At 36.7% G+C, this 10,312-nt stretch overlaps 2 protein-coding genes across 2 annotated transcripts; one reads left to right on the top strand and one right to left on the bottom strand.

Annotated features, from left to right (window-relative positions):
- Positions 1 to 2,950: 2,950 nt before the first annotated feature.
- Positions 2,951 to 4,341, top strand: LOC143585776 (uncharacterized). The gene is made up of 4 exons (XM_077067478.1): positions 2,951 to 3,534; positions 3,635 to 3,796; positions 3,950 to 4,033; positions 4,110 to 4,341. Exons 1-4 carry the CDS (start codon positions 3,079 to 3,081, stop codon positions 4,215 to 4,217), a joined length of 810 nt encoding a protein of 269 aa, XP_076923593.1. The 5' UTR covers positions 2,951 to 3,078; the 3' UTR covers positions 4,218 to 4,341.
- Positions 4,342 to 7,418: 3,077 nt separating this feature from the next.
- Positions 7,419 to 9,872, bottom strand: LOC143585788 (aluminum-activated malate transporter 13-like). The gene is made up of 6 exons (XM_077067487.1): positions 9,463 to 9,872; positions 9,191 to 9,331; positions 8,612 to 8,884; positions 8,412 to 8,521; positions 7,844 to 7,987; positions 7,419 to 7,765 (listed from the first exon to the last, which is right to left on the bottom strand). Exons 1-6 carry the CDS (start codon positions 9,719 to 9,721, stop codon positions 7,439 to 7,441), a joined length of 1,254 nt encoding a protein of 417 aa, XP_076923602.1. The 5' UTR covers positions 9,722 to 9,872; the 3' UTR covers positions 7,419 to 7,438.
- Positions 9,873 to 10,312: the final 440 nt, after the last annotated feature.

The raw sequence follows: 10,312 nt of genomic DNA, 5'->3' as shown, positions 1-10,312 counted from the left end.
GATTTAACTATTTCAATACGGAAGCTTACTAACTTTAAATGGGTGTCATTCTAAAACCTTACTTAGTAAATTGTTTATTTATTGATTTACCTTACTTTGTTGGCTTAGTATTTTAGTTCTCTTTAATATTTAAAACAACACCTATCATACCCAGTAAAATCTCACCAATAACACACCTATTAGCAGATTATAAGGAGGTGTGCATGTATCACGAAGAATAAAGATGCTGCTTTCAAAGAGACCCCAACTCCAAAACCATTCTTTAGTCTTTAAAGCCTGAGTATCGATAGGTTAATAATAACTTCAATTTGGGATACTTGTACATCATTTTGCGCTATAACAGACCCGATTATTTGTCATTGCCATTAATGTTAGGCTACACATCAATAAACAAGGTGCATTTATATATGTGGGGTCAAGCATCTATAGTACACCCATAAGATTGATATTTGGTTTTAATTACAACATATATGGTCATAGACGCTACCACATCCATGACTTTTACTCAGTGGAGGCAAAGGATGTGCCGGTTAAAATGATTTTCTTCTTAAAAATAATACAAGTCAGTCAAATCAGCTTATTCTCAAATAATATGACGTTGGTTAATCGAATTTAAGGCATGACTCATGATGTTGTCCGATCAAGAACATCACACATACCTAACAAGCAAACCAAAGCCAAGCATTCATAAAGAAATATCGAGCAGTTACGATGGCTCCTTCCTAAATAAGTTAATTTATCTAAAAGTCAGTCTTTCTTTTTGTTTTCAACGATCTAGTGCTTGGTCCTTCACTGCCATGTATTGGCTCTCTTTTCGCTGATTGAGCAGTTTGCTAGTTTATATTCCTCTACCTGAATCTTTAACACTAACAGGCTACAATCACCAACTTCATCACTGCCTTCACCCTCTCGAGTTTCCGGCTGTTTTCTATATTGAAGTTGCCTTTCGTCGCCCCAAAAGAGGTCACTATCAAAGAGCTCGCCATACTGAAGTACCAACGGTGCGCTCAGCCTGGTGACTAAGAAATGGCATTGTTTTAGATGTAAACTTTTCATACAAGGGCCTCTGAAAGGTGTGTTAAAGAAACATATGCTACCACTAGACTCAAAGGGCATGAAATTATTAGCTAGCTTTGAACATCTGAAAAATGTGAAACAATGGTTTGAACGAATGTTAACGATATAATTGACAAAGTAGCATTCAATCAAGTAATCTAAGCAAGAAAGAGATTATTGCACTTGTGAGCTTTTTTGATAAATATAGTTTAGCATTTCAAGAATCAATACGAAGTTGCATAAAAAAGTAATGGACATTTTTATCAGCTCTTTTGATTGTTTAAAGTTTAAACAATATGAAGCAATTGAGAACGATATATTAGAAAATATAGATTATCAAGAACTGATCGACGGTTTTGCTTCAAAGAATGCTACGAGCCTCACGCTTCATTTAGGTATTTAAGTTAGACCACTTTGCTACAATATTTATGTTTTGATTATTATCACAATTATTTGTGGATTATTCACTTTATATACATGAGTTCCTAAGTTCATAATTTACTTAGGGCCCCAATTTTTTTACTCGCTCATGGCCTGTAGTTCTTAAGGATTCTTAGAGATGACTTGTTACTTTGTTAGTGATTTTAGTGTAATTGGGGATTAGCTTGTTGATCAAGTTAATTGTAATATGAATCTAAATAAGTTGGGTACTGAGTGCACACTTATTTTATCTTATTATAATTGGAACTTAGGAATGAAGCCCCTACGTCAGGGGCGGGGGGGGGGGGGGGGTTGGTTCCGGGGGCAGCGCCCTTGGTAGCAGGGTCCAAGGGGCTGGCTGCGGTTAAGCTGATTAATTCTTGCACTCAATCTAAGTTTTATCGGTCAAAACATTTGGGAACCAACAAATAGTTTTGATCTGAAAGTGTTTCACGACTCTCAGATTTTCCTAAGATATACGATTACAGAAATCCCCAACATGACTCGTTAGAAACGCATTCTAAAGCACCATCTATGAGCCTATATATGTAAGAGGAATCACCAACGGTAAATCATCCCACTCTTTCTACATTCACTGTCACAACACACTTTGATGTTCATCGAAGAACCTCTTCTTGATTTCCACGCCGAAGGGCTGATCACAGAACCACCTTCTATAGTGAAACAAACAGTGTTCGCTTTCTTAGCAGGTCCCCTAATCTTAGCACACCTGGAGCCCCTTCCAACCCCTACACTTGGTCTTTGATTTCGTTGAAGCAACACAAACATAAATAACAATAAATCAACAAATACTTTGGTATTAATTTTTTTAATTAATATTATATCATATTATAAAGTCAAGGATGTGATCTCGTAGCAACACATAAGAATCACGTTGTGATTATTTTATGGACGAAGATGTTGAATAAACAATAACTAATTAGATACATCTTTATTTAAATAAACTAAGTTGTTCAACAAGGGACACCTATATATCTTCATATCAAATTTTAAAATACACAGGCTAATTATATGTATATTAGGTAGTTCAGTAGATAAAAAAAGCTATGTAGTCGGTTTCAAAAGTTTAGTATATTATAACTGAAAATGACAATATCTTTTAAGGCGTGTGCCATGTGGTCTGCATGTAATGCAAGAAACGACCAAATTAGTTCTATGTGAATAAAATGAATCTGAGACCTTATAATTCACCAGTTGTTTTCAACTACCCGTAAACTGTTGGCATCTGATTTCGGTGGATGTTGGCCAGAAAAGCGTGTGAACATGGCGAAAAGGCTCGTAACATACTCCATTGTAAGCTCATAATATTATTATCCTCGTATAAGCGGTTATATATGCATGTTAATAAGTTATCCATAATGTGTCCAAAGGGTTGCAGTGTTTCCTGAAAGGTTACAACGGTCTAGATTAATATTTATATAGTTATTATCATTATTGTGTTTAGTTGTGTCTCTTGGATAGGTGGACGCATTTACGGACACACCATTTAAAGGAAATCCAGCAGCTGTGTGTTTGTTATTAGGGGACACAGTGAAAGATGATAAGTGGTTGCAATCAGTGGCGAATGAGTTTAATCTTCCAATGACGGCTTACTTGATTCCGACTGATGTTCACAGTGCAAGGAAGCCTATATATCAGATCAGATGGTTCACGCGTGTATCTGAGGCAGGTTTTTACTTTACAGTATCTGATTCTATACATGATGTTAATCTTAATCATTTTCTATTATGCTTACAGTTCCAACTTTGTGGTCATGCAACTTTAGCAGCCGCACACTTTCTTTTTCAGTCCAGATTGGTAACTTCTAGCACAGTTGAATTCTCAACCATGTCTGGAAATCTTATTGCAAAACGAATTCCGGATAACATGATAGAAGAAGAATCAAACGATGAGATAGATGACAGTTTCTACATAGAATTGGATTTCCCTGTTGTGCCTATTTCAGATTACAATGATATTGAGGTTACTGCAATTTCTGAAATATTAAACGGTGTTTCTGTTGTTGATCTAAAGAAGAATGCATTTGATGACATCATTGTATGAGTTCAATTTGCTCTTACACTTGGATAAAAATTGGTTGTGATTAAAGAATTTGAAGGTTGCGGGTTCTTCCTTTTTTTTTCTTTTCATGTTGCAGGTGGTTCTTCAATCTGGAAAAGAAGTTGCGGCTTTCAAGCCGCAATTTAATAAGATCAAAGAAGCTCCAGGCAGGGCGATAACAATTACAGCACGTGCGTCTAACGGGTCAGAGTTTGACTTTTATTCTCGCGTTTTCGGTCCTAAAGTTGGTGTTGATGAGGTAATAATTATATGGTCAAAGTCTTGGGTGATGGTTCTAATTATATATATTTATCGTGTTTTTTGCTGTTATTATGTAATGCTGATTACATATTAGTATTTATTTATTTATTTGTTGTTGAAAGAAAGAAAATATTTGGTTTGTTTTGTTTAGGATCCTGTTTGTGGGAGTGCACATTGTGCATTAGCAGTATATTGGCATGAGAAGTTGGGGAAATGTGATTTTATTGCATATCAGGTATGATTTATTTATTTTAAATATTTTTGTCACATGTTGAACTCTAACGCTCGTTTGACTTTTTGGGTCAACGCAGGCATCGCAAAGAAGTGGTGTATTACATGTCCATCTTGATAAGGAGAATCAACGAGTACTGATTCGAGGTAAAGCCACCACAGTCATGGAAGGGTCTCTTTTGGTCTAAGCTTCAAGGCTTAATCATACTATATGGGAATAAAGCATGCATGTTTTCTTTTAAGTAATGGATTTAATTTGTTGCATTGGCTATTTTAGAGTTGAGACCAAACTTATCAATTTAATTGTCTTTCTTTGTTAGACATTCTAAAAGGTCAATGGTAGTTGTTGTTATGGTGGTTGTACATACAAGAAGCAAGTGATAGCTTCTGGTTTTAGATTTGATCAAAATGTTTAACGATTGCTTATCGATTATGGCCATGTAGACATAACCACCGTCATTTCTAGAATGAAATCTAGGCGCGTATACTACCAAAATGCCATATTATCCTTGACTAAGAGCTAAACTAAGAATGGAATCGTTACACTTGATTCTTTCGACTTGCAAGGAGGATACGGATGGTAACTATTTGGCTGAAGTTATGATTTTCAACTAGCTGTTGTTTCGATTATGCTTTGAAGCTTGAATTAATGCGTGCCTGTAAGGCCCCGTTACCGGTAGCCCTACTTTAGCGTCGGATTTACTCATAAACACAGTTCTTACAAATCAGAGTTCATTAAAACTTTCGCGGAATATAAAACTTTCATGAAACGTTACAGCAATCCAAAACTTGCCTTAATTAAACATTCTTGTCTTTCAAAATAAACGTCAATTACATTAAAACATCTTCAGTCTTCAGATGCCAGTCTCCTATTCGCCCACCATGTGCCCGCTCAAGCTAGCTGTCTCATTCTACTCACCTGCGTGCATACTAAAAGTCAGCTACGCTGAGTGAGTTCTAGTTAATCGGACGCCATACAATACATACACATACATACATATCCGAAGATACATATCCATACTTAACTAGTTACCCTTCTGTTCTACATACATACTTACTACCATACATACATACATATCTACAATCACTAACCTCAGTCTACCGAGAGTACGTTCATAATCCGCCGTCTATACCTGTACTCAAGGTCGAGAACACGTAAAAGGCCCGCAGTCCTTACCTATGTTCACCATTTAGGGTACGTGCAAGGTCCGCAGTCCTTCCCTATACCATCCTACATCCACAACACGTACAAGGTCCACAGTCCTTCCCTATGTTGCAACTTAATTCATAGCACGTACGAGGTCCGCAGTCCTCCCCTATGCTACCACATCACAAATACAGCACGTATAAGGTCCACAGTCCTTTCCTATGTTGATGCCTATCTATAATACGTATAAGGTCCGCAGTCCTTAACTACGTTGTCGTCTATTATCTGTAACACGTATAAGGCCCACCGTCCCTATCTACGATTACATCTATCATCTACATTACGTATAAGGCCCGCAGTCCTTAACTACGCCATCACCAGCCGAGTCTATGTCCGACAGAAGCTAGAGGGAGTTGCCATCCTAACTTACTATGTCGAACGTAGAACTCACATACCATTCGTGTACCTGTATACACATACTTCACATATACAATAATTACATTATAGCATAAGAACACTCTAGGCGTTCTTTACATCATTCATTTAACAACCATACCCCTTGTCGATACGTGCAATATCCAAGATTGTTCACGCCCCGACAAGTATTCATTTGTAATGTTCATACATCTTCGATATATAATATTCGTACCTTTATTTTTAACCTGACAGTACGCGCAATATCCGAAGATCGTTCGCGTACCGACAAGCAATCATTCATATCCATCACATATATCACATATGGCATACACTTATCACTTAGGATAAATGTATTAACAACACATCGAGTATGCACACAGCCCCGAAAACATAACAAGGAATGGGGCTAGAAACTCACCTGAACACAATTACGTTCACCGTTAATCGTAATCCCTTTCCTCAGTTGTGCATGGCTGACTGTATAACAAGTATACGTATCAATTAACTATCACTTCTCATATCATCTTTCTAGTCTTAACTAGTACCCACAACGAACGGGGGTCCGGGGGCAGCGCCCCTGGCAGCGGGGTCTAGGGGCGGCAGCCCCTAGCAGGGTCCAAGGGGCAGAGCCCCTGGCTGGGGTCGAGCTGCCAGGTCATTTTGGAAAAATTTTATTTACATTAACTGTCTTAACACATTTTTCATTAGGTTTTTAATTTATTTTCTAATCGAACTTGACTTTAGGCGAAGTTAAACCTTAGGCGAACTTAGCTTTAGGCGAAGTTAAACCTTAGGCGAACTTAGCTTTAGGCGAAGTTAAACCTAAGCGAACTTAGCTTTAGGCGAAGTTAAACCTTAGGCGAACTTAGCTTTAGGAGAAGTTAAACCTTAGGCGAACTTAGCTTTAGGCGAAGTTAAACCTTAAGCGAACTTAGCTTTATGCGAAGTTAAACCTTAGGCGAACTTAGCTTTAGGCGAAGTTATCAGTTAGGCGAACTTGGCCGTAGGCGAAGTTAAGCTTTGAAGGCGAAGTTAAGCTTTGAAGGCGAAGTTGTCGATTTCCAGGCGAAGTTGCCCAGTTCGCAGGCGAAGTTGCCCAGTTCGCTACGGGTTTGGTTTTTATCAAGCATTTTGCGATTTTAATACCCTTGTTATGGTTCGACATCACCCACTACGTTCCCTAACCGTTTTCGATCGTATATATATCCCGTATATACTATAAAGCTTGGATCTTTAAGTTTAAGGACGCTCAATAAAACATAAACTTTAAAGGTCAAGAACATACCTTTTGTGCTCGTTCAATCTCGTTTAACTTGTTTAATCACAACTAATCGTTTACACTCTCTCGGATCTTGCTCGTTTCTCTCCCTCGGCCGCCGGCCGTATATGGCGGTGTGTGGTGTGTGTGTGTTTTGGAGTGTGTTAGAGAATAAGATGGAAATGAAATGAGGGTTTAGGGTTTTAGGTTGGTTTAGGGGATATTTATATCCCTTAAAGCCCATGGACCAAAGGCCCATTCTCATTTAACCCATCTTAATTAATCTAAGTCCATGATCCGTTCTTTACTCAACATTAATTAATAACGCGAAATCTCTAAACGTAACTTTCTTTATTTAACATTATAAATTTTAGGATGTTACAGTGCCAGTTCACTTGATTAACAAAACTTGTCAATTTAGGAAAGGATTCCAGTGGAATCATTCCACTCTTTATTTTGGTATCAGATAGTTGACTTAATGAGTTTGGATGTTGATGGTTGACAAGTTATTTTTGTTTATACATTCTATATGCAACTAAGCAAGTGAATACTAGTTATAATATAAGTTATATGTGCAACAGTTTATGCTATTTGGAATGAAAACCAGCAACGTCTCCAAGTGCTTCAACTTCTTTTGCAAGTACTTCCACTTTATCAACAATCCCCATCAATAAAAACAGCAAGTTTGCAATGGCAAGAAATTCAGCATTTGCAATCCCTTTTAGCTTTGATGAAGATGAAAGTAAGATGAGTTCTTGTTTAATCGACTGCAACTTTGGCATTGTTTGGAGCGTCGTCTGACATCTTTTCATATTCTTGATACTTCTCCCAAGCTCTTGCATGGTTAGCACAAGTGTCAAGCCAACATTTTCACATGGTTCTTTGATTATTGCGTGTGGCAACGGTGTCAAGGGCTGAGTAAGAAATGGTAGCAATGTAAGTTGGTTTAACTGAATATTGAACAAATTATATGATGCGCGTGTGTTACAAACCTGTAATGGTGATTCGAGGCATTCATGCAATGACAGAATGATAGAAGCAAGTTCCCTTGTGAGCTCTCCTATTTGTAAATATTTATCCCAAGGATAATAGAATCCAAATCTTCCATGCCAAGGTTCCCACCTTGCAAAATTTGCCTAAAAATCAAATGGGATATCAATATTTGCTCATGTTAGTTGAAGGTTTTTGGATTAGTAGGTGGTTTTATATTAAAATATTTCTAGGTGTATTTTGGAAGCAGTTTCTTGTAGTTCTAGCCAGTTTGCCACCCCTACATTCAAATGCGACAAGTTTGCTTGGGTGGCATACAAACTCCATAAAGTTTAGTGAAAAACTGTAAATGATGGGTTAAATTTGGTGAAAAACTTTATGGAGTTCACTTGCCACGCTTCCAATCTCCAAAATAATTATCAGAACTTTGCATACGTTTGATTGCAAGGGTAGCGAATTGTCTAGAATTACCAAAACTTTTAAAAATGATTTTACTAGCTATATCTTAAACCACATACTAATACTGTCTTATACATCAAGATTGAACTAGTAATGATCAACATATGTTACCAATGATTCGTCATTTGATTTGGAGTGCAATACTGCCTTGCAATCCCTCATATTTATTTTTGGTTTGCTTTCTTTTTCACCAACTACCTTGAAGTATGCTTTCATGCAATCTGCAAATCATCATTTAAATTTTTTTTATATATAAAACTGCTATAAAAATATTAAATCTTTTCATGTGGCTGTAAGCCTTTAACAACTACCTTCAATGCAGCAAGCTAATTTGTCAAACTTGGAGGATGTCAAGTGGTGAAGTTCATCACTAGCCCACATTGGAAAAACAAGTAAACTAATGAATATGCATACGGCGAAACCCATGCCTATCGTTGAGAGCCGCTCACGGGCTAACTCAATAATTTTGTCAGCACGTAAACCAGACACGGCTACCAAATTAAAAGTTAGGATAAATATCATGAACCCATAATCATATTTTCTTTTTATGCTTGGAATCAATCGACAGTATGTAGCAGCAGCGCCTGCACATCACAAAAAAACGATAACAAGGTTAATGTATATGTATATAAGTATAGTATACACATGATGCCACTTTGTCAATATGTGTGTGCATGTTACACTTGTTATGTTGTCAGAGTATAATATTTATTATAGTTAATTATTATTATTGATCTTTATATTTGTTGTTAATCACTATTCTATCTCTATATGACATTTAATCATAATCATTACTCTTTTCATTTATCGTAATCCTTTTGTATAAGGACACGTAACATAAAATAATTCACCAATACGGTTTCAGTTATTTTAATTTTTTTTTTGCTTACCAAAAATAAACACAGTTGAACCAACCACTGCTGCATTTCCAATCTTTCCAAAGTTGTCTGCTAAAACTGCTGCCAAACACCCTAATCCACCCCCAAGTATGGTTCCAAATCCGCGGAGTAACCCTTTGCTTAACGTTGCACCTAGAGTATACATGTGTCAATCATTATAATTAGTTTTAATGCAAAATAGGTAAAAGAATAATCGTTCTTAATGCTATTCGATCTTTTTTGTAAGAAAATACAAACGAGTATTTAGAGAATTGATGACGAACCTGCAAAGAACTCGAAGACAACGACAACAGTCATGATAGCCCACATAGCATTTTCACCAACTTGCTCAAAAAGTGGATCTAGGAGATAAAGAAGTGAAACTAAAACTAAAGCAACTCCAACCTTGATGCCATGAATGATCTTTTTCATATCTTGTCTAATCTGTTTTTCTGTAACCGATGGCAAACGATAAACAAAAGAAAGTTTCTTGTAGTTGGGAGTTTTTTCATTTTCATTTGAAATGTGAATAACGGTGCTCATTGTTAGCCAATGCGGTCGGGTTAGAAATTATTGTGTAGGTTAGCTTGTGGAGATAGAACTTATATACATGACCATTGCCCATTAGATATGGAACATAGGCAAGTGCTAAAGTAGGCATCTGTTTCATGGAAATTCACTCATTTTGACTAATGGTCACATTTGATGGAATGATATTATTATTATTAAAGAGTAGTAGTAAGTGGTTTCATTTGTGCATTAAGTGGAACTTGCTTGTCTTTTTTGTATATATGGAGGATGATCTTTTCACACATGTTAGTGCCATGCCATGTTATTTGAGCAAGACAAAGTGGTCTAGCCAATTGCTCAGATACCAAGCTTTGATTGATTAGAACATGTTCTGGTGAGTGGTTAGACGATATTGTCACCAGGTGTAGCTTGCATGTCCACCAGTATGACTAATACCGAACATAAGTTAACTATTAACTTTCTCTAGTTGTCTTTTGAAAGAATTACATAGAATAAAATGATATTGGTGAATCAGCCAATTGCTATGATTATAATCAACCAATTACATATCATAAAATGATATTATGTGCATTGAATAATAGCAAACCATTTCTCTTTACATGA

This window comes from Bidens hawaiensis, unplaced genomic scaffold (genome assembly GCF_021521415.1).
Source record: "Bidens hawaiensis isolate Kalapana, Puna unplaced genomic scaffold, B.hawaiensis_p1.1 tig00034168_1, whole genome shotgun sequence".
NCBI lineage: Eukaryota > Viridiplantae > Streptophyta > Magnoliopsida > Asterales > Asteraceae > Bidens > Bidens hawaiensis.
The sequence above is the reverse complement of the archived record's forward strand: the minus strand, read 5'-3'. Positions and strand labels throughout refer to the sequence as shown.

Excerpts from the sequence above, each read along its gene's own strand:
- LOC143585788 (XM_077067487.1), bottom strand. The coding sequence starts at position 9,721 with ATGAGCACCGTTATTCACATTTCAAATGAAAATGAAAAAACTCCCAAC. Across the intron at positions 9,332-9,462 it reads TGTCTTCGAGTTCTTTGCAG|GTGCAACGTTAAGCAAAGGG; the intron begins GTTCGTCATCAA and ends TGTATACTCTAG. Across the intron at positions 7,988-8,411 it reads AATCAAATGACGAATCATTG|GCAAATTTTGCAAGGTGGGA; the intron begins GTAACATATGTT and ends TTTGATTTTTAG.
- LOC143585776 (XM_077067478.1), top strand. The coding sequence starts at position 3,079 with ATGACGGCTTACTTGATTCCGACTGATGTTCACAGTGCAAGGAAGCCT. Across the intron at positions 3,535-3,634 it reads ATGCATTTGATGACATCATT|GTGGTTCTTCAATCTGGAAA; the intron begins GTATGAGTTCAA and ends TTCATGTTGCAG. Across the intron at positions 4,034-4,109 it reads GTGATTTTATTGCATATCAG|GCATCGCAAAGAAGTGGTGT; the intron begins GTATGATTTATT and ends GGGTCAACGCAG.